This window comes from Xenopus laevis, chromosome 8S (assembly GCF_017654675.1).
Source record: "Xenopus laevis strain J_2021 chromosome 8S, Xenopus_laevis_v10.1, whole genome shotgun sequence".
NCBI lineage: Eukaryota > Metazoa > Chordata > Amphibia > Anura > Pipidae > Xenopus > Xenopus laevis.
The window spans coordinates 67,252,423-67,279,482 of NC_054386.1; the positions used below are offsets into that span (position 1 = coordinate 67,252,423).

General features: G+C 36.3%; 1 protein-coding gene across 1 annotated transcript in view; it reads right to left on the reverse strand.

Annotated features, from left to right (window-relative positions):
- Positions 1–5,941: 5,941 nt before the first annotated feature.
- The window catches only part of LOC108700132 (X-linked interleukin-1 receptor accessory protein-like 2), a 470,858-nt gene continuing 449,739 nt past the window's right edge, over positions 5,942–27,060 (reverse strand). The window contains exons 9-11 of the mRNA XM_018233033.2: positions 21,684–21,827; positions 17,088–17,258; positions 5,942–6,870 (exon numbers count right to left, since the gene is read on the reverse strand). Of these exons, the coding sequence (XP_018088522.2) occupies positions 6,173–6,870; positions 17,088–17,258; positions 21,684–21,827 (1,013 nt within the window). The 3' untranslated portion in view covers positions 5,942–6,172. The remainder of the gene's footprint in view (positions 6,871–17,087; positions 17,259–21,683; positions 21,828–27,060) is intronic.

Below are 27,060 nucleotides of genomic sequence, written 5' to 3' on the forward strand. Positions count from 1 at the left end.
GCTACACAAAACTTCCAACCTGAGGATCCACCAGATCTAGCGAATTTTGGATTCAGATTCAGTTCAGTATTCGGCCGAATCTTTCACAAAGGAATCCAGAAATAGTGGATTCAGTGCATCCCAATATGTAACAGACCTTTCACTATGCAGTGGGGCAAATATAATGTTGTGAAAATATGTCAGTAATGGCAGATTTATTCCTACATTGTCAGGAACATTTTTTATTTTTGGTGAAAAAAAAAGTGGAGAAATTAGTAAAATAGTAACATAGTAACATAGTAAGTTAGGTTGAAAAAAAGACACACGTCCATCAAGTTCAACCTTTTAACTTTTTTTACCTGCCTAACTGCTAGTTTATTCAGAGGAAGGCAAAAAAAAACCCCATCTGAAGCCTCTCCAATTAGCCTCAGAGGGGGATAATAGTGATTCACAAAAAAGTTCACTGATGGCAATATGTTAGGTAACATATTAGTCTCCTAAGGGTTCCATTCTATATTCTATATTAAAGCACCACACCTGCAGGCCCAGCTTTTATATGTCCCAGGACTTATAAATGGGAAAACATTACCCACAATATTATGGCTGTCACTATAACCTCCCAGACTCTGTGTAATTCAGCGCTGTAAACCTTTTCAGAGTAAATGCCATTCAAGTAACAGAGTGTCAGCTGGCGTAGATTATACAGTATGTTTCTGCATAATAGCTTGCATTGTGGGAGCTGTGCGGCCCTAGTTAAAGGGTTGATTTAGACTTTGTCCCACCCTACACCTCGTTGAATTCTGGCTGCTTGCTTTAATTTTTAGGACTGAAATCCACACAGTCCCCACAGTGTTCTTGGTTACTGGAAGCTACAGTTATGTTAATAAGGGATAAATATTTCAGGATATTAGTAACACTAGAATATATCAGATTGGGAATGTAGCCACAAGCCTCCTGATGACCACATGACTTTAGGGAGTACTTTGTGATATAAATATTTCATTTGCTTTGGGTGGGTCACACTTTCTTTCTCCAGTTTTGCTATATAAAAATTAAAAAATCTTATATGTGGCCATGTTTTGCCTTAGTGTATTGACTGTAATATCTGTGCTAAGACTCTTGTTCAACTTTCTGTAATAACATTATTCTACGCTCAAAGCAGCATTTTCAGACTGGCTGTTGTTATACATTTAGAATCCCTTATCACTCACTTACCACATATAATGAAGACTAAATAAAAAAAGTAAAAAGCATAGGGTGCTGGGGCTATGGTAGGGTACTCAGCATGAGTGGCCTCAGACCAAAACCAGAAGTACAGTAAAAGTACAGTAGTGATGGGCGAATTTTTTTGGCAGCCGGCAAATTCCCACGATTCGCCGGATAAATTTACGAAACCTCCGTGCAAATTAGCCGGCGTCCAAAAAAATGGACGCCGGCATCAAAAACTAGATGCTGGTGCCATTTCGCTAATTTTCCCCGTTTTGCGAATTTCGCTGGAAATTCGTGAATCGTGAAGCGAAACGCCCAAATTCGCCCATCACGAGTGTACAGTAAGTAGAACAGCATGGTACAGGATAATGAAACTTTGAATTTTCAATTCGATTTTTGAATTTAAAAATAAAAAATTTAGAGTTTATTTAGAATTTATTTAAGTGTAATTCGACTAGGGAATAGTTAAAATTCCATTCAAGTTTTTAAAAAAAATTATATTTTTGAAATGTATCTACTGGCCCTGCCGAATTGCTGTTTTAGCCTATGGGGACGTCCTGGAATCAATTTGGAGTTGTTTGGAGACATCCTGAAAATAAAGTTTTTTTGGTCCAAAACTCAAATCAGATTTGAGTTTGTGGGTCGATCCCAATCACCCAAATTTGAAAAATTCAGGGTTTTTTTTTTGAAAAATTTCGATTTGATCTTTTTTTTTCAAATTTCAAGTTCAAGGGCGTTCATGGGAGTTTTTACAAACTCCCATGAACTCGAAATCTGACCCTTAATGCTGTGTGCCAATATTAATCAATCAGTCATCTGTAACATTACTTATACATTTATTATATATGAATATCTCCCAACTCCCAAAAAATGGACGCCGTTTCGTGAATTTTTCACCATTTTGCGAATTTCGAGTGAAATGCGCAAATTTTTCGCAGAAATGCCCCAAATTTGCTCATCACTAGCTGATATGGCTAGTAGATCACCCTTGAGAAAGTCAGTGAATGACAAAACACTTTGGAAAGAGATTTAACAGACTTTTTTTTTTTTTTTTGAACAATCATTATCTGCTAAATTGCAAGTGCAATAGATCTTTATTTGAATAAAGGTGCTGATACAATTTTACACGATAGAAGCGCGCCCCTTATTATATGTTTATTTGTAGACATTGCCTGCTTGAGTTGAATTTGTATTGAACATTTGTAATTGACCTTCAGAGTATTTGTTTTTACCATCCCCCAGGACTTTGTTATTTGTGTGCATTATTTCTCCGACAGACAATGCTTTAAACCCGTTAGTGCCTCTTTTCTCTTATATACATCTTCATCTTCTTTTATATATATCATCAAAATACTTCTCCCCAGTAGTTCCATATTAGTAAATCTACAGTACTCAAGATACTAAGGATCCCATTGCTCACCCAAATGAAGAAGAAATGCTGGTGAGAGTGTTGATCCCTCTTGTTTTTATAGTATTTCTCAGGGTCGGAATGGGCCGGAGGGACACAGGGAAAAAATCCGATGGGCCCCTGCACTTTTGGGCCCTGCTTGCCCAGACCTGCTCCCTGCACTGCCGTTGCTTAGCTCCCTCCGTGACCCTGACCCCGGCCGTAATATGCGTGGCCACCTGCAAGGGGGGGGGGAGGTGCGGGTTGCGGCTCGGATTGGGGGGCCCGGGGGATGGAGTCCAATGCTAGGCTTTCTAGATGGTGTCTGTACCTGCAGACAGATACAGTGCAACACTTCAGAGTAGACTATATCGTATATACCGTCTATTCTGTCTTCAGCCTAACAATTTGATGTTCATAGATTGGTATCTAAACAACCCAGTTTTTCAAGTGTATGCATTTACACAGAATAAATTAAAATGAAATAAAAACTCAGTTGTGCATCTAGGACACTTTCACAGACTGGTCTAGTCTCATCAGTAGTGATGGGCAAATTTGCGCCATTTCGATTCGCCGAAAAATTCGCGAATTTCGCGAAACGGCGAAAAATTCGCGAAACGCCGGCCGAACTTTTTCGGCAAATTTTTGCGGGCGTTTCGCGAATTTATTCGCCTGCCGCGAATCGAGCAAATTCGCCGCGAATTTGCGCCTGGCGAATAAATTCGCCCATCACTACTCATCAGTTTCCCTTTAAAGTGCAGTAAGCTGAGGTTGGGGAACCGGAGGCATTGCGATGTTATTCATTAGTATGTAACAGCAATCACAGAGTTCAACTGCTCTACTTAGCTCCCAGGGACAGACAATACTAATGGCTCTGTCAATAATAATTTAAAGAACTGTCTCTCTTTTGGGAGTCCTGCACAGCATATTATTGTGTTCTGTATATTATGCTGAAAGAGTAGGTGAATTAAAAAGTAAAGGGCAGTGATTCTCATTCATCTGGACAGGAGAATAGCTTTTAAAGCAAACTCTGACAGAACTGAGAGTTGTGCTGTATTTAATCACTAGATGGCAAGATTTTTCCCTCTGCATTGTCTTATATACAATTTTCATTTCTCACATCACCTGTCAGAACCTTTGTTTGGATGACAGACAATTGAACTACACATGGAAGGGACCTAAAAGTGCATGTATGAAAATGTGGCAGCCTTTTGAAACTACTAGAGCCCAGCACTGCACAGCATTGTAGCCAGGATGTGACAACTGACACCAATTCTTCAGGAGTCTTCCTGTTTTGTCCCCACTCCCTGGCACCTGCTCATTATTTTCACCCAAGGTACAGTGAACCCCTGCCATTGAAAATAATGAAAAACATCAGGATTAGTGATGGGCGAATTTATTTCGAGGCATGGATTCGCTGCAAATTTCCACATTTTACAACCTGCGAATTGTTTCGCGAAACTGCTACGAAAATTCACTGCAACAAAATTGTCGCTCATTTAAAAATTGTTGCGTGTCTACACAATTTTGACGCCCATTGACTTCAATGTGTTTCGCAAAATTTCCGGGCGTTTTGCAATTTTTTTCGGAGTTTCTTGAATTTTACGGCAAAGCGAAATGAGACAGATTGCCCATCATTAATAAGGATTAGTGTGATTGAGGGGCATAATGGGGCATGGCCAAGATACAGTATTATACAGTAAATAATATAAAGTTCTGGGTTGACTTTTCTTTTTCAACTTTGTAGTTGATCTGCTTCCATATCTGGCCAGTACCATAATCCTAATGCAAAAGTCCAGCAACCCCAGTTACCTGTACAAGATAGGTGCCAAGTACCTATGGCTATTGTAAATGGAAGACCATATGCAGGCAAGCAACAACAGGGCACTGCTGACTTACCTGCTGCAAAATCATCAGGTTTAGCATTTTCCTGCAGAAAGCAAAATCTATATCTCCCAACATTTGAAATCTGAACCAGAGCTGGTTATGCCATTAATCTGCTAAAATCCTGGCCAGTTTTCCAGTAAGAAAGTAAATTTTAGGGATCCATGATTTGGCACTGGCAACTAACTGAACTGGCAGTTAACTGAACTGACACCTGGAAAATAGAGCACTGCAATGACTTTCCATTACATGAAGACATTAGAAGAAAAATTAAAGAAAAAAATCTTCACAATGTATTTCCATTACCTGTATATACACCATATATACATGTACAGTATCTACACATTTAATTATGTAAGATAGTTAACAGTGAAAACAGCTTCTTATAGCCACATTTCACTAACATTTTCCAGAGCTGAAAACACACCAGCAATGGTCCCTAACCCCAGTGGTTTAAAAGACACAATAAACGGTGATTGATTGAGAACATGCAACATTTTTCGTAAGGATGACACCTTTATTGAAAAATTGATTTTTGTTTTTTTCGTGTCACTTAAGTCTCATCAGCTCAGGCATCAATGTAACAGCAAAATCATGAAGAGTACAACTTTTACACTAAAAACAAAAGTCCTCTCTCTGTATGTAGAGCTTCCATATGGCACAAGGAACTTTTACCTGAACTTGAGCGGGACAGAGTTCCCTGTGTTGATTCAATGGCAGGTGATTATCATTGCAATTGTTGTATCAGTCAACAGCCCTGAAGACATTAGAACAGGAGGTGTTGGAGTATTGCTCAGTTATTCTCAGTTCAGTTGCTGGCTCGGTGTATCATTGCCGTGCCTTTAGTGATTCATGCTAAATAACCGCACCTCGATGGTACAAGCAAAGTGTTTTAGAAAAACAGAATAAAGAGATGTCGTATGATATATTAGGGTTTAAAAGGGGGTGAACAATGTGTTTCCATACCATGTGTGTGTGTGATCAGAAAATAAGAGCTGGTTGTGCTTTACAAAAATAATGCTGATTGCAGCATTGCCCACGCAAGGCCGGGAATAGATTCATCAATATCCTCCAGCATCCAGGGTTATATGAACATTTGCAGTCATTGTGCATTTCATTGGCTAAAACTTTATTTAGAAGTGACAGTTAGAAGTACTCGAATCCTTAACTACATCTCACAAATCTTTTTTTTACAAAAGTTTCTTTTTCCAGAATGTGCTATGACATTTGCATAATTCTCCACCTAAAATAAATCTCTCCTTCCTGTCAAATGTATGGAAATGTATTTATAAACATGTACTGTATATATATATATATATATATATATATATATATATATATATATATATTTATATAGATGTATATATAAATATTCTGTCTTCTCATACCATACTTCCACCCATTACATCTAATCTAAAATAGTTATACAGTATAGTAATTTTCTGTTTATCAACAAAGCAATAAAACTTTACATTGAAGGTCTTCTTTTTTTTATTTTATTTCTGAACTATGTTGGAACTAAAAAAGCAGTATCCATAATATCAATATCCTGTAAATGTAAACAAAATGTTCAAGTACAAAACCGAGTAAATGTGCCAAGGCTTGAAAGCCCCGTTCGGCACCCCTGTGGGAAAACTTTAAAAGTCTGGCAAGAAAGAAACCGCATAGAAGATGTACAGCAGCAAATTTTTTTTTTTTTTTGTTTCTTTGTTTTTACCAGATATCACTGGTGAAGCTTAGCTCTCTTGATGATAATGGTATCAATGTAATGTTCCCATGGAAACCCTGCTGTTCCTTTGCTGCACTGTTGTGAGTCTGCTGGCCATTGAGCAGAGTTAAAGGTATGTTGCAGTATGTGTGGTGATTGCCTAGGGTCGCTTCTGGCAAAGGTGGCATTGGCTTTTCATATTCATAAGCTCTACAAAAATGTCTCATTTGTAGTGAATCTGCATGATGGAAACCAGACAAATCAATCTGAGTTGGTGCCAACGTGCCAGAGTTCCCTGTAACAGCTATGGAAGGTACAGTCTGTAGATCTCCGAACAGAGACTGCTCCCCACTATCCAGGACATGCTGTCGTGATAACACCTCTCGTTTTTTCGAGGGCATTTCATAAACCAAGCGCTTCCAAAACTTTGAATTCATCTTGCTGCTTTTAGGACCAACCCATTTGACTAAAGACTGGTGTTTGATGGCATGCTTTAAGGATTCAACTTCTTGATAGTTCACATTGCCTCTCAAGTTAGTGCATTCTATGAATATCACTTTGATTTCTCCGCTGGTCAGCATATTATGCAGGCGGCTATCCAGTGCAAAGATACTCCATCCCCTCCGGATCACATAGTCTGGTGTCAGGACAATGATTAATCGACGACTTTGCTCAAAGCATCGGACAAGATCTTCCAGGTATGCTAGAACCCAAAAAAGGAAAGGAAAACAGCACATGATCATTTCTCAGAACTAGGATGAATACTAAAGTACTTTTTCTATGGCTCTGAATGTGTCATTGTTACTTTTCATTCTACTGATACCTAAGCAAGAGGTGAAAATGAAATTATAAGCAATATTTTGGGGAAGACAATAAAGTTACAAGCAATATCTTGGGATATGAGCGTAGAGATTTTCAGCAGTTAAAGGTCATGTTTAAAACTATTTCCACTAAAACTCAACATGAAAAAAATTATTACCAAGCCATTAGCTTGGTTCCTTTTTCTGAAACACATACAACTAGAGAATGATCGTTCATTATTACCCTTATTTGGTCAGACAACACTCAGCCTGTCATAAACTAGAAAATGGAGAAGGCAACCAGAAATGAAGAATATCTGGTGCTGGCAGTAAAATACATGACAGTAGACCATATTTTAAGATTTCAGAAATGCAATAATTGTTTAGCTATAGGTGTTTATCTAAAACTGAAATATTACTTACCTGTGACAAACCTATGCACCTGTAGGAGGGATATATATATATATACAGGCCAGGGCTGAATAGTTGTATGTATGTAATATGTCGAATGTTTTTAAAAGCATAAGCATACCGGCTTCTTACAGCATTTTATGGCTACATGTACATCTGTGATTCTGCACTGGCAGTGAATATATGCTGTGCATTCTTGTACAAGTGTCTTGATTTTAATGAATTAGGCTTAGTAGAAGGTATGAATGATGTATTGTGACTTTAATATTTTCAGCTGCTGGCAGCCTAAAGGACCTGTCATGTTTGGTGCCAAATAACACAGGTATGTAAGTAGCGGCTGGAGCTGATTAAAGCCTCTCTTGACAAAAGCTGAACATTAACAGGCACCCTCCTGTGGCTGTAACCTATAATTACAGTCATGAACTAAAAGCAGAAAAGGTCTGTCCAACTGCTCATTATAAATTCTTTTTAAATTACTATGTCCTCATGAAACCAGCTATGCTTATACCTTAAATGAGCACACAGAAAAAGGAACTCAATTTCTAATACTAAACAGTATTTTGATTTGATATAAATTGCAGGTACTGGCTTGCACTGGCTTTTCAGAGAGAACCAGGAAACACAAATGGAACAAAATAACACAATTGCTTCTCTGAAAGGCATTATCAATACTGTCAAGAAAATCACTGAATCCCTTGGACTACTTTTAGTGCTCTATGTAACTTGATCCAAACAATTTCCAGTTCAAGCCATCGCTCAGCAAAGGATTTAACAGTTGTTGGACAAGAGGGGTTCACTGCCTTAATGTTCTTGTACTTGCTCCATAGCATATTATCTTGAGAAAAATATTGTTAACTCTTGCATTTGTTAGGGATCAGGGGAAGACCCAGTCAGTAGAGGGTTCCTATGCACAAATACAAGTACAAGTGCCCCCTGGTTATTTAGCCATCTTATAAAGCTTGGCCCAGTTGTGGGAAGGGGGTGTGTGCTGACATTCTCTATAGCCAAATACTGTATTATAATTTAGTCAAATACCCAACTGTGTTTGATAGTAAAATATGAGGTAAATCTCCCCAATATGGCATAATCATGATTATTTGAGAATGATTGGATGTTCCAGTACAACTGATGGATAGGGATGGGCGAATTTGTTGGGTCAAATTCGCCCAAGCCTACTGATGGGAAATATAAGTTGCATCAATTCTCCCTTCCATGACCTTGCTTTGAAGCATTGTAACTTGAAAATCAAAGTCTAAAGTCAAAAAGTAGAACCCAAATCACTTGCATAGAGTGTGCCTAGTAAAATCCAAGGCAAAGAGAAGAAGATAAACTGTACCGCCAATCAGCCCCATACTGAGAAGGACAGTCCTGAAACAATGTCTCAGATATTGCTCTTTCTTTCCTAATCTCTTGGCATTTGTCAGGGGAAATTAGTCTCTGAATGTTGGCATGATTATTATGGATTGCAATGGTAACCCCATAACAGAAAAGTTAAAGGAAAAATCACTATAACAGCTATAATCCAATGCTATTCTTTGCAACACTGTGCACTTCTTTCATACCAAAGCAGATTGTCATGTCACATTCCAACTAACTAATTTTCTTTGTGCGTTTATGAATGTGTATATGTGTGCTGGGGTGAAATTCTGTAACAATCTAGACTGATTTATTTGGAACACAAAGTCATTGTATTTCAATTTTAAATTGTGTTTGCACATTATCACTGACAGAACCCATCACTATCTGGAGATGGCATCGTGTGAAGTTAGTGTCTGTTTATTGGCACAGCTTGTTTTAGATTATAATATTCTATATCATGGAATCTTTTTACGACAACCAGGTGCTGCAAATCTATTTACTCAGAGCTGTGGTTACAACTGGAATAACAGCTACAATGGGTTTAATTAAATTACTTGTGGGAAATGCACAGCAGGTTACCTTTGTGTGTTTCAAGATTTCATATTTAAAAACCTGGAAATCATCGCTCAGCCAAGATAGAATTAGTTTCAGAGAAATATACACTTTTATAGAATTATAAATTAGAGTATATTCTCTTTGCAGATCCTTTGAAGCAAAATGTATATTCCTTTCCTTAAAATATGTACATTGCAAACATTTCATTATATTGTTTCAGATTTTATTCTTGAACCAACAAATGTATTTGTTTTTAGTTGTAATATTGGTGTATAGACAACCATCTTAGGTTATTGTACCTTACCCTGTGCTTTCAGAAGGAGCCAGCACTTGGAACTGCTTTCAGTTAAGCTATTGTCTCTCCTACTCAATGTAACTGGTGGAGTAATGGCTGGGTTTAGGATTTTATTATTGAGTGCAATCCTCATATCTACCACTAGGTGGTAAATGTCAGGTGTCAGGGAGCTGTTATTTGGATACCTTCCCATTGTTCTATAGATAGGCTGCTGGGGGCAGTGTCGGACTGGGGGTCCTGGGCCCACTGGGACTGTTATCTCAGGGGCCCCCACACAGTGTCGGACTGGGATACCAGGGGCCCACCCAAAGACCTTAGACCAGGGGCCCACTATCAGTACTATTATTCTTCCTCTTCCTCATATTATAATCTATTAATCCATCTATTAATCCTCTTTGTTCTCATCGAAATTGGTAATGACCATGAAATAGGCCAAATGTTTAGAAGCAGGAGGGCCCATTGACACCTTGGCCCACCGGGAGTTTTCCTGGTATCCCGGTGGGCCAGTCCAACACTGGCTGGGGGCATGGTATTACTACAACTTGCAGTGCAGATATAAAGAAAAGATTTATCAGCAGACAAGTCACATGGCTGAGGGAAACTAAGAAAGTGTCTAGACACATGTCAAATGTCAAAATTAAATAAAATAAAAAAACCTGTTTGAAAAATGGATTTCAGTGCACCATTAACTGATGCATTTTGCCAAAAAAACATGTTTTCCACTGACAGAATTGCTTTAAGAAAGCTGAATCCTGAACATACTGTCTAAAGTCCCATTACATTTTGTATAGCCTTTTCTATAATTCTTTATAGTTATGTATTTCTGGTTTAATAATGGGTTGTGCAAATTAACTTCCTGAGTAATATTTACAAAAAATGTCTCTACTCATCAGAGTAGGGTTATTTTTTAAATAGTATTAGAAAGTATCTCAAATTCTGCACTCGATATTTAGTCTTTGATTTATAGTATTACAATTTAATTATCTCCCAAGACTACTGCACCGATGGTAGTACAGGGGATGATGCAGCAGTGCAAGTAAGGAACATAGCTGCTGAGAAGGAAAGCAGACTTTAGACATTAACTATTAACGATGATTACAAATAATTAATAATTATTAACTAATCATAATTACAAATACTATTACATTTGCATAAGAAATAGCATGTTGAACTAAAATATGCCTGTCCTTAATTTGTTCTGCACTGTTACATTTGCCTATTAATAATTATGACCCTTTGTCAAACATTTTTTATGTGAAAAATAGTACATTAAGATTATCTATCTACACACGTCAGCCTTACATGCAAAAGTGGGAACAGGACTTAGACCTTGCAATTTCTGAAAAGTCCTGGTCGGAAATCTGGGACACAGCCAAACGAACTTCAATATGTGCAGCCTCTAGTGAGAGAGCTTATAAAATAATATTTCGCTGGTACTACACCCCTACGCGTATTGCTACACTAAGCGGTAACCCGGATCACTCGCACTGCTTTAGAGGCTGTGGGGAGAGGGGTTCCTTCCTGCACACCTGGTGGACCTGTACAGTAGCTCAGGTATTTTGGAAGATGGTGGCAACTTTGCTCTCTGAAGTTCTACATTGCGTTATACAGCCCTCCCCACACACTTTTCTCTTGGGAATGAAGATTAGGGCCATACGCTTGAAACAAACACGTACATTAGCTACTCATATCCTGACAGCAGCAAGATCATTATTGGCGGCAAATTGGAAGAGACCTACACTTCCGAGCTTACAAATTCTGATATCAAAGGTGAATTGGATTAGGGTGATGGAATCCATACGGAACAGACTTCAGGATAGAGGTTATGAGGGGGAACTGGAGTGGTACCCGTGGGCTCAACATCTGGAGACTTTGCAACTTCGAGGTATTGTGCACTGATCTGACTTTCCTACCTTCCCAGATCTAGTCAGACCTGTCTATCTTTCTACTTTCCTTTTTCTCTTTCTTTTTCTCTGTTTACCTTTCTACTAAGCTCCTTTCATTTCCATGAGGATTCATTTTCTCGTCATTGCAATATTCATCTTCATGTTATGGTACATAAGTGTTGATTGAGCTATTTGAACAGTTATATTCTGTTATGAAGCAGCTGATACTATCACTTGGATACTCTCTTGCATCAATGCTGTACCTGTTATCTTTCTTTGGAAATGAAGGTCAATAAAAAATTTTAAATTAAAAAAAAAAAAAAAAGATTATCTATCTATAAAACCTAGCAAACAGTTTAAATACACAGAACTCACCTGGTTCCCAGTCAGACTTAAGAGGCTTATTTATCAAAACTCAAATTTGTGTTACCATTTTTAAAATTCAAATTAACTCAAAAATGTTTCAAACTCAAATGTGTGTTTATTTATGAAAATACTCATCAAAGAGAAGTGTGAAAAAAAACGTGATTGTAGCAAATTTCTATTTCATTAATTTTCATAATTAAAATACACCGAACTCACCTGGTTCCCAGTCAGACTTAAGAGGCTTATTTATCAAAATTCAAATTTGTGTTACCATTTTTAAAATTCAAATTAACTCAAAAATGTTTCAAACTCAAATGTGTGTTTATTTATGAAAATACTCATCAAAGAGAAGTGTGAAAAAAACGTGATTGTAGCAAATTTCTATTTCATTAATTTTCATAAATTTTCAATGTGTAAACCAACTCTCATAAAAATTGGAAAAGCTTAAGTTGAAAAAAAAATCACTTAAATTTTACCTAGGACAATTTCCATAAACTTTTACATTAATCTAACCACTTTTAGATGCCTAAATTTTACAATCAAGTCTGAAATTCAAATTCTAACCTGTATTTGTGAGTTTTAGCTAAAAAAAAAAATTGATATTGTGAAAAATCAGTCTATTTACTAACATTTGTGGGCTAATTTATCAAAAATTGCATTTGTGAGGCATGTGAGTTTTTTCTACTGCGAATAAACTCACAATTTAAAAAAAATTGAATGTTTGCTCATTTATGAAAACAATCGTGAAAAAAACTTGAATACCTTGAATTTTACAAGTTTATAGGCTTAAAAACTTGAATATCTAAAAATTTTTACATTTGAGTTTTTGCTTTTTTTTCTTTATAAACATCAGACATTCGAGTTTTTGAAAATATAATTCGAATTTGTGAGCTTTTAAGCAAAAACATTTGAATTGATCAAGATTCTCCTTTTAGTGGTTTTAGAAACCACAAATAAACTCATTTTCTCTAATACCATTAATGCTGTGAAAGTTATTAAAATATCTGAATATAAAAAAACAGGATCAAAAAAGAAAGCTGAACAAATGCTTTAAAAAATATGAAAACCTCAAAAAAATTTGAGGGTTTCTAATTTTTTTTCACTATTAATTTTCTGAAACCTCACATTTCTAAAGGTCCAAACTAACTAAAATTGGTCCAATAGGATCAGCACAGCTTCCATTGACCTCTGTAGGACCTTGAAAGCTTTTACTTGGCAAATTTTAGTGTTAGAGTGTTTTGTGGTTTTTACACTTTTACATTTTTAAGAAATTTTAAAAACTACATTTTTTATGGATTCATGCAAAAATAGACATTTGAATGTTAGAAAATAGACCCCAATGATTTGCATATGCACAAAAAGGCAAAACCCAGCAAATGTCAGCTACGTTGCATGCAAAACAATTGGCAGAGGGAAGACTGGGAAACTAAAATTAGATGGTGACATGATGCTGATTTTTTTCCTAACAGGAGCACTAGCACCAGGGAACAAACATAATGATTATATTCATTGGGGAATGCCTAACATTGTGGTACCCCCAGTGGATAGGGGTTTCCTTGTCTTTTAAATTGGATTTGTCACCTACACATATACAGCTGCATAATGAAAGTCTTTTGCAAATTAAACATGGAACACAAATAATTTTTTTCATTAAAACATCCATACCTGTTATAAAGGTGTTTAAATATCTGAGCTGTCAATCAAATATTATGTGCCCCACCTCTATGCCTGAGGCATAGAGACGGGCATTAAATTACTTTCACTTTCCATTCAGCACTTCCTACATATCATTGCATTTCTCACATTTCCCCTTCCCTCCTCAGGCATTATAATTATGTACGGCACTGTACATGGGCCCCCCATTCTGGTGCTTACATAAGATTTTGGGTTGATACACAATTTATCTTAATAACAGTGTCCACAAAATGGCTCCTGTCTGCTTGCAGTGTTTGTGTAATTTCAAAATTGAAATAATAAATATAGTGTAAGTAAAGTTTATTTTGTTCAACTAAATCCTTTGGAATTATATTTTAGGGTGACAGTTCCCCTTTAATAGTGAGTTGATTATGGAATGTAATATTTTCTACAAGAAACCATAAATATTGACAGTTTCATGAAGATGGTAAAGTGGCAATGCCAAGGTCACAAAAACAGGCAGGGTTCTCTGCCTTACGCTAAGGTCTCTTCTTACCAAATCACAATCCTCCTTACACTCTGAAGATGATATCACAGGATAAAACAGACACCGGAGAAGAAGAATATGGCTGCTGTGAACTCTCAGGCCATAATCTGCACGGAGAGGTGAGTAAAAATTAGGGGCATTTTCCCGGGGGGGGGGGGGGCAGGTAGGCTGGGGGGAGAAGGAAGGGGGGTCTACCCAGGGTAGGGTTTTTTTTTAATTACAGGTTGAATTCTCCTTTAAAGTGAGAAGCGAAGTGAGGGTTCTGGACATACCAGGGAACAGAAACAAGTGTCAGGAAGGACGGGGAAAGCAAAAGAGTATTTGTGGGACAGGCCTGGGTCAATATCAATCAGTAGATGCAGTATATTCAGGATCTGGAACAATAATCAGTATCAGGCAAAGGTCTGTACAGGCAGCAAATTAGCAGAGGTCAGGGGAGGCACAAGTCAACAGGAACTATCTAACAATAAACCTTCCTTGGGTAATGGGAATTAGAACATTTAAAATATAGAAAATAACTTAAAATATTTGAATTTAATGCCAAAGGCAATGACGTAGAGCCAAAACCCAGAAGAACAAGTGCGTGCAGGAGGTGAGCGCACCACTTCAAGAAAGATGTGGGTGTCCCCGCACAGAGCTGACCACTAGGCCCCAGGTAACCTTACAACTGCTAAACGCATGGGTCTTTTTCAACCTAATAACTTTATGTCTGGTGTGCTATTGTGTTAAAGAGGGTATTATTGTGTTTTAGTCTGTAAATAAAATGAATGTAACTGGTATGCTTACACAACATAATATTTTTTGTAAACAAAAGAAAGTTACATGAGTACTTTGTATTTACCCCAATGAGTCGATACGTAGTAGACACAGCTTTTGGATTTTTGGAGATAGTCTGTGGCAGCTTTGCACACCTGGATCCTTTAATTTTAGTCCATTCTTCTTGGTAAAGTTGCTCAAGCTCTGCCACACGCTCCCCAAGTTTTTTCCCTCAATCCTAACCATACCCATAACGTGATGCTACCACCATTGCGTCATTGTCAGGGTTTTATTCTCATTGTAATGAGCAATATTGGCTTTCTGCCACAAAAAGAATTCATTTTGGTTTCATTAGACATGGGAACCTGTGTCTCCCATATAAAACTTAGAGGCACATTTATGAAGGGTCGAATTTCAAATTCATGTGAGTTTTTTTAAAACTCCCATAAACTCCCATAAACTTGAAATTCGACCAATCTAAATTTACTAATAAAAAACTAATTTTCTCAGCTTGGACGAATAGAATCGATCCGAAAACTCGAAACGAATATGATTCGAATTAGTAAAACTCGAATCAAGTTTTTTTCTCTGAAAAAAACTCGAATGTCAGGATCAGGAAGGCTGCAGACATCACCAAATTGATCCATGGACCTCTCCCATTGACGTATACAGCAATTTGGCAGGTTTAAGGTGGCGAATAGTTGAATTTGAGTTTTTAAAGGCCCAGAGTATGATAAATCTAGAAATTCAATTCGAATTAAAACACAAATTGAGTTTGGATAATTTTCACTTCGACCCTTAATAAATCTGCCCCTTAGTCTTCTTGGTGTTGTTTAGATATGGTTTCTAACAAAATCTAGAGGTTTTTAGAAAAATTTGTACCCTATTTATTTTTAGATCATGCAACACTTTAATTGTATTATGGTTAACAATATTCCACTTATTATGTATTTTCTAAAGGTTGGCTGCATTCACTTAAAAGTAAATACTTATGCAATATACTGTAAATACATTGAAAATATAGATAGTTTTGTGTAGATCAGGAAAATACAATTCAGATTAAATACATTGCACATTATATTTGAATGCCAATTTTTTAAACATCTTTATACATTATACGCTTTGACATTATATAATACTTACCATATGGTTTTATCACCCCACAACCTCTTTTTCATTTGGAGCTCCCTCCCTCATTTATCTTTTACACCACTGAGTGGAAAAATAGTGTTGCTAAGATAACTAAAATATAAGCTAAGATAATAACAGAAGAGTAATGAGTGATGAGCAACATTTTTGCCCAAGATTTGCCATGAAAATGACGCCTATAGATTCGAATGGGTGAAAAAAATTGGCGCACATGAAAAAAACAAACAAACATAGACCTCAATGCATTTCGGCGATTGCAGTTTCCTGTATTTTTGACAAAGCAAAACGGGTCAGATTTGCCCATCACTACAGAAGATTTCTGGAATTTTTGGACCAAATGTCACATGTGCACAGGTTGACAAAAAGGTTTACAAGGTTTAATGCTCTATTTGCCTACTCAGCAGCGTCTTTATATAAACTACAGTAGAGTTTCTGAAGCAGGTACACCAATTTTACAAGTGCAGCACAACAGTACAGTTGTGGCCAACAAAAAATGTTGATTTGCACCCTTAAAGTATTTAAATAGTTTTACAGCATTTTGATTTCATGGTTTTACTAATGCTTTAAAAATGATATGGGGTTTCTCATAATGTAACTGGTGGAAGAACTGCCTTAACAATACTCAGCTATAATGTCAACTCTTTTGGATTTATTCTGTAGACACAAAATCAGTTTCAGTGTAATTTTGTGCGCCAGAAATTCTCACAGTTAGACTATAAATTATAAATGCAGATTGGTTGTAAATTACAGTAATCAGCTATTTACGGAGCTTGTACACGTGTTAGTAATGGCCGTAGAACATAACAGGTAAAGGTTATTGTGTGAACTATGGCCTTTTCCATGTACAATTCTTTATCAAGCCTCCAACATCTGGAATCCATTGTGTTTTCATTTATTTAGAATAGGTATTACTGTGCCTATAAAATATGTTAATAGGATAAGTGCAAATGTGTTGTTATTTTTGGAACCGAAAACCTAATTTGGCATGTTAGAAGAATTTCTTTCATGTAAATATTTGCAGCTCTGGTATTTTAGATTTATGAGTGCTTTGAGAAATGAAATAAGATCCAATGTACTTTTCTGTATTATCTTCACTTTTTCTAACATATCCCATCATTGCAAAACACGAGTAAGAAATTCAGGAATTTATAATGCACTTACTCGGACTAGGGATCATATCTCGATCAGGAATAAAAAGTTTGTATCCATAGTGTTTCTCCAGAATATCCGGAAGGATTTCTAGTGCAAATTGCTCCTCCTCCTTGCTTTCATTATCTAATGAATCTGGATCCACTTTGGTATAGGAAAGATAGGCATCATATTCTTTGTTGTCTGGAAAGAAAGATACAAAGTTTCACTATGCCATTTTTACAACTGAAGTGAAAGTGTGCATTAGTAAGGATTGTAGGCAATTTCATACATACAGTAAATAAACAATATCTTGTCTCATTGATATATCATTCTGATCTTAGAGGGATTGCCTTATAGTTTATGAGGCTAATCCCTGACAATGAATACCAATATAATTCCATAAACTGCACAAAAAGATAGCTGGCTTCCACTTTTACCTAATTCTGTGCTTCATTATGGAACGCAACAGACCTTGGTCTTCTTAAAGCATGGTAGAGTGCCTGCCACACATAACTGCAGATAAAAGGTCATATGACCAAGAAATGGTTCAGCAAACTGAGTTTTACAGGGATTGATTTGTCTAGGGGCAGGATTAATGATCATTGTTAAGCACATTTTTAGCATAGGTAGCAATAGTACAGGAATGCCTGTGGCAGAAAGCATGGTGTCCTGTCCCAATCTTGCTACTTTACCAACCAGGCCACAAGAGACAAGGAATTGTATGAAGTCGAGCTCCTGGCCAAGCAGGGTGGTCTGCTGAGGAATCTCAGTAGCAGAGGTTGGCTGGAATTGATCTACCTTTCCTCACATGTAAGTTCTTCCCCACCTCAAAACCCAACTATTTTTCAGGAAGATCTGGAAGATTGAGCACTAATCTCCTTCTGGCTATTACTGATAATAGGAGGCTCAGCAGCTGTACTTTGTATAATGTAAGGGTTTTCATAGCAACCAGTAAACTGGTGGCAAGAAATGGGTTATTAGCTGCACTCCTGGCAAGTGGATACTGAAGTGGAATAACCAGTGTACTAGCTGAGAGGACTTCTTTAATATGACTTTGAGAATTGCTTGATAAAGTCATGGGAAGTAAAATGTATTAATTTTGATGTATTTGCACTAATTCAACACTGTTAAAATTTTCATGGAGCTGGTAGGGTTTCGGCTTTACATCTTTTGGATCTTTAGCTTTGTTATGTCAGTCTGCAAACTAATGTTAAACAGAACATGCACTTCTACTTCAAACCTTCTACTGATATCAACCCCCCCCCCTTTTTAACTTAATTTTTTGGAATTCCACAAGGAATTATGATTAACAATATCTTACATAGTTCACTGAGGGTAACCAACTTTCAAAATGAATGAAATCACCAAAACGACTTCTATAAACTTTTTGGTTAGGCATTTCTGAAGGCCATAATGTCTTGCCCATCTTGCACATTACCCAAAAAACAGACTTCAATTCTCAGCACTTTAGTTTGATATTCTGGGGCACTGGATCAGCTTGGTTCATCTGGACTGTAGATATGAGGCGCTTCACCAGGTCTGTGCATACATCAAAAATTTACAAATGTAAATTTCTGAAAAGGGGGTCCTAATGGATTTTATTCTACATATAATGAATGGTTTGGAGTCTGTTGCTAGTTTAAGGAACATCTATCAAACAATACCTTCTAAGAAGATAGCTGCACATTCTGTATGAGAGAAATCATCAAGAAATATTACTTTCTCCTAATAGTTCTCTAGCAAAGCATTTGGGATATATTTTGCAAAGTGTATGCCTAATGCATATGGAACATATAAAAACTCCAAAAAAGCAGTCAGAATGCTAGAATAAAATTGAAAAGCATCAAAATAATACAAAGCATTAAATACAGGCATGTCTTAATAACTTTTCCATTTTCTGTCTCATACATTGCCTTTTTACATTTGTTCATAAAAAATCTGTTTTGGTACATCAAGTTCATTTTTTTTGAAAGACAAGAAATACTTTGTACTTGTGCAGTAATGTTTTAAAATGACTTGTCCCTCCACAGTAATCATGAAGATGATTTTTTAACTTACAATAAAGCAACTGAGCTACGGCATTTTCCTTAAACCAGTTTAATGACGGTACTCCACAGTAAAGAGTCATAGAATTTTTTTTACAAAGGGCTACCAGCTGCGGTTTTAAAAGAACTATAAATTATGTTTCTTTTCTTTGTAAATTGTAATCACGGTTATATGATGGTCTGTTTGTAATGGCATTCATTTCTCCTATACATAAGACTTGTAGTATTCAATGTTTTAATCTAGTGAAGAAAAACATAAGCAGTCATACTCAATGATTGTACACGTTTAAATGAAACCTTTTATGAAAAAATGTTTTCTTTGCACTTGACAATCATTTGGAATGTTTTGAGGGCAAAATAAACTGCTCCAATGAAGCATATACAGTATTTGAATCATATAAAATATTATACAGATCCATAATAAACTTTTACATCTAGTATTTAGCTGCAAAAACCACAGGGAAAAAAGTCATCCAAACTGCAGCCAACAGACTAACCCCAGCATAAGTAATAAAAAATGGTAGTGCTTACGACCCATCCACTTACTCCTTGCATAGCAATCTGCATCTTTCAACAAATAAACCAATTGCACCTTGCCTGTTGGCAATCCATAGCTTGTTGCTGCGTCCTATGCCTGTCTTTGATACGCTGTATTTATAAGGGGCAGGTGGTGAATTTGGTAAAAGGTGCATAGCATAGCATGAACAAAAAATTCCACAGGAGTGGATGGTTCCACACAACTGCCATTAGATATGTATATAAAGCCTATGGGTTATTTACTAAAATCCAAATTATACCCATTATTTTATTAAAACAACTTTGACTAAACTCACATCCACAATTTTACCTTATTTATCAATAAAATAATTCGAAAAACATATGATTTTTTTTGGATTATTATTACTGATTATCGGCCAAAAAACTAATTTTTTTCAGATTATGCTACGAAACCCAGAGCAGATAATTATATCTTCTAATTGTAAAAGGGACTTTTACATGACCTTGGCAGGTTTGAGATGGAGTATTTTTTGATTTGGACTTTCAGCAGCCTTGAGGTATAATAAAGCACAAAAAAATTGATTATTATTAAAATTGATAATTATTTCCACGAAAAATTATGTTTTCCCCTTTATAACTCTGACCAGAAAAAATCCGACATTAGTAGATAACCCCTCTAGTGTGTAAAGGGAATTTTAAGGAATAAATAAAGTTTTGTTCTTGCTTCATGTAAATTAATGATTCCATACTGTGTAAATAAACAGTTTAGCTAGTAGTTAGAAAAACCTAATTTATACTATTTTTATCATGCTTAACTTTGGGCTTAAAGTAGTTTATTTGATAAAAAGGGACTGTTTTTCCTTAAATACATGTACATAAGTGTGCTTTTGTAATCTTTCTTTTGTTCGATGGCATATCTGCAAGCTAATGAATGTACACATATTTTCCAGTAGGGTTGCAATACATATATAGTAGAAAATGGTTCTTCTACACAACACCATGACTGACAGTTGGTAGGAGATAGTTTATGTGGAATGAAGTAGTACTATAGCATTTTAATGGATTCTGCCACGCCACCACTTCAAGTTCCTTTAGAAATTTGGAAGACCAGAATTGGATCAGTAATACAGTATGCTTTTTTAGCAGAATAGTATGTTCTTTTAAAGCCATTGTTCTTTTTTCCCATTTAGTTTCCTGAAAATATACACAATGATTTTAACTAAAGTCAACAGAGGTGTTAATAGCTATACAGGGATCCGACAGTCACTCCTTGGGAAGTTTTACTATTTCTCCAGATCTGTTAAATCACTATACTGATTTTTGTTGCATTTACAATGCTGCACTCACCATTTTGCCTTGTCTCCATAAATATAGACACAGCTAGGAAAACTGTAACCAATCCACGTTGTGCTTTTAAGTAATGGCAGCCAGGCTATGAACACTGAGGGGCAAATTTACCTAAGGTCGAATATCGAGGGTTAATTAACCCTCGATATTCGACCGCCGAATTAAAATCCTTTGACTTCGAATATCGAAGTCGAAGGATTTAGTGCAGTTCGTTCGAACGATTCGAAGGATTTTAATCCATTGATCGAAGGATTATCCTTCGATCAGAAAATTGATAGGAAGCCTATGGAGACCTTCCCCTTCGGCAAACATTGGCCTCGGTAGGTTTAAGGTGGCAAACTAGGGGGTCGAAGTTTTTTTTAAAGAGACAGTACTTCGACTATCGAATGGTCGAATAGTCGAACGATTTTTAGAAGTCGAAGGTCGAAGTCGAAAGACGAAGTAGGCCATTCGATGGTTGAAGTAGCCAAAAAAACACTTCGAAATTCAAAGTATTTTTCCTCTATTCCTTCACTTGAGCTATGTGAATGGGCCCCTTAGGGGGTTATTTATTAAAGTCTAAGTCCAATTTTTTCTGGTTGGACTTTTAAAGGGGAAAAAAATATTTTTTCATAGAAAAAAACCCCCTAAAATTCTTTGAGATGTATTAAACCCCGATAGTGTTAAAAGTCCGAATAAAAAAACAAAGATTTCATGGTTTGGTTTTTGGCAACATCCACAAATAAAATCAACTCACCTTCTGAAGCTTCATCGCTTCCAAAGTTCTGTCTGTAGAAAAGCATTAGCTCTATGTTGTAGCATTTATAAATAGAGACAAGCACGATAAACACAAGTAGAATAGCACCCAGCCCTCCGGCAAGTTCAATGTTGTACTTTAAATCTAGAACACAAACAGTAAATAAAAACAATTAAACATATACTGTAGCATAAATATACATTGGTAATCCAGTAATGAGTGAGTAAAGTCACTGAATTTTCACCCCATTTTAAGGAACGGTTCAGTGAAAAAATAAAACTGGGTGAACATGCAGGTCTAGATCTAAACTAACTATACAGTTATGCCCCATTTGACCCCTATCTAGTCACTGGCTAACAGGTTAGAGAGCTTCAAAGGACAAAATTGTGTTCTGGCTATTATGCTAGACTGTTCACACCAGCTTTTATAGATCACATTCTTGGCCAACTATATTGAAAACATTCATCCAGTTTTATTTGTACACTGAACAATTGCTTTAAAAAATGTACCCATGTGCAGTATTGTACTTACTGGAAGCAGGCAGGACTGCACAGTGCCAAGTTAAAATTGCCACAAGGGATATCTAGGAGAAGGTAAACAATGCTCTCTGCAAGAAAGTACCCTGAGACAATGGGGCTCATTTATTACCACTGGTCAAATTTACCCATGGGAAGTTACCTATAGAAATCAATCAGTGATTAGCTTTTTAAAGCCAGTTGCAAGTAGAACAATGAATGCAGCATTCTGATTGGCTGCCATGGGTTACTGCCCATGGGCAAATTTGCCCAGTGTTGATAAATGACGAAGTAACATACTGGTCAAAGTAACTCTGAGCAAATTTCAGTTACTTTTAGAATTTGTATTTCATACAATTTGTAACTTTCTTTTTACTTTCCTTAATGTTTTTCTTAATCTGTATTCTACTTTATATCCTGACCAACAGATAAATGTTGCCATTTTTTCTATTTGCTCCATATCTTATTAATTGGTTGGTGTGTTCTTTCTGGATTATTTCTGAAATATACGCTAAAGATAACTACTATTAACCAACCATTTTAATACTGTGAAATTGTTGGCATAGTCATAAAGAATTTGCAAATTAATATTTAAAGGAAGTAGAGTTGAAAAAGTTAAATGGAAAAGGAAATGCAAGGAATAACTTTTGGAAAAAATTTAGCAGAGTAAATGACATATGCCGAAGCTCCGAATTACGGAATGGCTGTCTCCCATAGACTCCATTTTATCCAAATAATCCAAATTTTTTAAAATGATTTTCTTTTTCTCTGTAATAATAAAACAGTAGCTTGTACTTGATCCGAACTAAGATATAATTAATCCTTATTGGAAGCAAAACCAGCCTATTAGGTTTATTTAATGTTTGAATTAATTTCTAGTAGACTTAAGGCATGAAGACCCAAATTACGGAAAGATCCGTTATCCTGAAAGACCCCAGGTCCCGAGCATTTTGGATAACAGGTCCCATACCTGTAATAGGTATGATTTTCCTGTATCTACTATACCCCAGTTCTTAATGATGCCATACGTTATATGTTTTGTTTTTTTGGCATCAAAGATCTATGACATAGACACATATGGGTTCCCTTATCTCCAAACATTCTCCAGAAAGTTCTGAATTACTGTATGGAAGGCCATCTCCCATAAAGCCCATTTTAAGCAAATAATTCTCATTTTTAAAAATGTTTTTCTTTTTGTAATGATAAAACTTGTACTTGATGGTATCTAAGCTGAATCCACATTAGTGGCAAAATCATACTATTGGGTTTATTTAATGTTTAAATTATATTTAGTAGACTTGAATTATGGTAATACAAATTACAGAAATCCAGAAAGTCCCAAGCATTCTGGATAATAGATCCTATACCTGTATGAAAGGACATGGAGATGCTATATTGTCTCTAACATTCTAATATTATTTTTTTTTTATTCAAGCCACCCTTCAAGGACTAATATTTGTTAAGCTTCCCCAGGCAGAACATTTGTTTGTCAATCAGTCAACTGTTCAAATATATTATAATGTTAATTACAACATGTCTGTAACTTAAAGGGGGTGAGCTAAAAATGTTATTGCAAAGGCTTAAAGCAAAATATCAGACAACGATGTGGCTGCCAGTAAAGAATTACATGGATGAACATTTATCCCATGTTACATGTTTAACTGGTATACCAAATGAGAAATACTAACTATGTAAAATAATTTTTTTGCTGTGTTGGTCTAGAAAAGATCACTTTGAAGAATGTATATTAATGCATCACAGAGCAGGCTGACTGTAACTAACTGAACAAAAATGCAGACAATGTTAGTGTTTTAGAAGAAAAATGATAATCATACCCTTCACACACTTTCCTTCCTCCCTAACGCAGCTGATCTTATTATGCAATGATTTCTGCTATTTACAATATAGAACACATTATATTCAATATAAAAATAAATACCAATCTGTGCTTATGTAAACACATAATTTATAGAAAATAAATATACGGTCTGACAAAAGTCATTTTCATCTCTTTCTGACTGGCAAGGACAAGCTGTATTTCTTCGATATACTTACTGAACTATGCACTCACTGCAGCTTGCCAGGTGTACATGGATATGTACTTTCTTTTTTCGTACTGCTAATTATGTTTTGAACAAGGATGTTATTACATCTAATCTGACAAGCCATATGGAAACAACGTGCTCTGAATCCTGACTGTTTCTTGCATTGCCATTGTTTTTGTGTAGATTTTGCTAGTGCCATTTCACTCCTTCCCACCTATACAAATAGCCCGTACATACGTACATGAATGTATGAGCTTATACATGTATATACAATTATACATTCATCAATTCCAGTTGGTAAGACGCATCAGATAGAAATAGCCATTCATACACAGCATGAATGTAGTTTTATTGCCCATACTCTAGTAATGATGCTTGGTTCAGTGATGGTTCAGTGCAGTACATATATGCCCATCTCACAGGTTCTCATTGGTGCCTTTTTACTATATTTTATTTCGTATGGTAAATGTCTTTCCAAGAAGAAGCAGTTGGTACAGTCTGAAAATGTGGTGTTCAGAAATTAAAGGAGAAGGAAAGGTTAAAACTAAGTAAGCCTTATCAGAAAGGTCTACCTAAATATACCAGTAAACCTTCATAGTGCTACTCTGCGTCAAAAGAAACACAACATTTCTTTCCTTCTATTATGTACACATGGGCTTCTGTATCAGAATTCCTGCCTTCCCCTTAAACCTCCATGCCCAGGGCTTGAGCATGCTCAGTTTGCTCCTCCCTCCCTTCTCTGATGTAATCTGAGCCCAGAGCTATAAGTGAGCAGGGAGAGACTCAGGCAGGAAGTGATGTCACACCAAGCTAATACTGCAGCTGCTATCCTAAACAAACAGGGAGTTTCTAGAGCTTTTTACTCAGGCATGGTAAAACATTCTACAGAATAGATATAGCATTCTAGCTTGCACTATTGCAGCTAATCTATTGGCAATAAAATGCTTCCGTAGCTTTCCTTCTCCTTTAAGGGTTCTTCTTAACAGTAAATTGGCCAAAAGTAACAAAAGTCTGCAGACCTTTACATTAAAGTCATTGGCTCCCAACCAAAATTAACAGTTATGGGTCAACATTAAGGGGGTTATTTATCAAAATCCAAATTTTTCTGATTTTTCGAATGAAAAAAATCCAAACAAAATAGAATCCACGATTTGACCTTATTTATTATTTAAAAAGCATAAATTAATTGATTGGGGGAAAAACTATTTTTTTGGCCTTTTTCCTGAATCGTATGATTTTTTGAGGTTTTTGCCTGAAAAACCTGAAATGATTGGATTTTTGGGCTAAGCCCAGCACAGACCACAATAACTTTCAATTAGGATAGACACCTCTCCCATTGACTTATATCCAAACTCGGCAGGTCTGAGGTGGAGGATTTTTTGATTCAGACTTTTTGCAGCCTTGTGGTTTAATTGTCGTTCATAGTAAAACAACTCAAATTTTTCGAGTTTTTAGCATTCGCACTTTAATAAATAACCCCCAACTGTTACTGTCCTCAGTCAAAAATAAGCTCAGCACGCACATGCTGATACATTTATATAATTCAATCCATGTGTGGGTGAGAAATATAGCAAGATAAAAGCAAAAACCAGAGTTTATCTTGAAGGCCAGCCAATGGAAGTATAATCAGGAAACCCGTGTATTTTATAATATTGGGCAATAAGTGAAAATAGGCTTGCAAAGCAGAACAGTCGGATATTCAGAGTCTTAATTGGTGTGTGTATTTTAAAGGGTATGTAAAGTCTAAAATAGAATAAGGCTAGAAATGCTGTATTTTGTATACTAAATATAAACATGAACTTACTGCACCACAAGCCTAATCAAACAAATAATTTATTATTTCAAAGTTGGCTACAGGGGGTCACCATCTTGTAACTTTGTTAAACATCTTTGCAAGACTAAGACTGTGCACATGCTCAGTGTGGTCTGGGCTGCTTAGGGATCGTCATAAACAAAGCTGCTTGAGTTCTGCATGGCTGGGAAGTAAGGTGGGGGCTCCCCCTGCTGTTCATAAGTATGATTGTTTCCCTGCTCAGCAGTTAGGGACCATATGACAATTCCTATCCACAGCAGTAAATGAAGGGAAAATTTCACTGCATACAGTCAGGTTTCTTATAAAAACGGTACACATTTTTTAAGTAAAGTATATTGGAGATAGGTTTCCTTTTCATTATAGAAAGTAAAAATGGGATTTTATATTTTTGCCTTTACATGCCCTTTAAGCTTGCTGCTTATAGGAACTACAAACATAGCAAAAGTCCTATCCCATTGTTATATTGCTGTGTGATAGTCAATTGTGTGACTAGGTTTACTCTGTGACTGCTTGGGCTATTCTTTGTGTATGTAAGAATCACAAAAACAGAAGCCTTGACCTTTTCAAAAGTAGACTTTTCATACTATTACAATATCTAATGCATTCTTTTTAAGAGTAATGGCACACTGTGGTGAACATACGTAGCATGGAGTTGCATAAAGCTTGCTTGCGTATGTTTCACCGCAGATCCTCCTTAGCCAGGTGGAAGGAAACAAGGGACGTTTTGTCGCCTGCGGTAAATCTTTGCTACAGTGAGCAACAAAGTGCTCTTTGTTTCCTTCCCACCGGCTAACATTCCAATCATCAATGGTAAAACATAAACGGCGCTTTGGGTTTCCAAACTTTTCCCATGTCTCATTACTCAAAGAAGACAAAAATGTTAGCTGAGTACATGGTGAGTTTAGCCTATGTACCAGCAATGAGAAGTTTAAAATGAATTCAGAAACCTATTCCCAGATATGGAGTGACTTAATTAACTTGTTTCTAATTACATGTTCCATGAA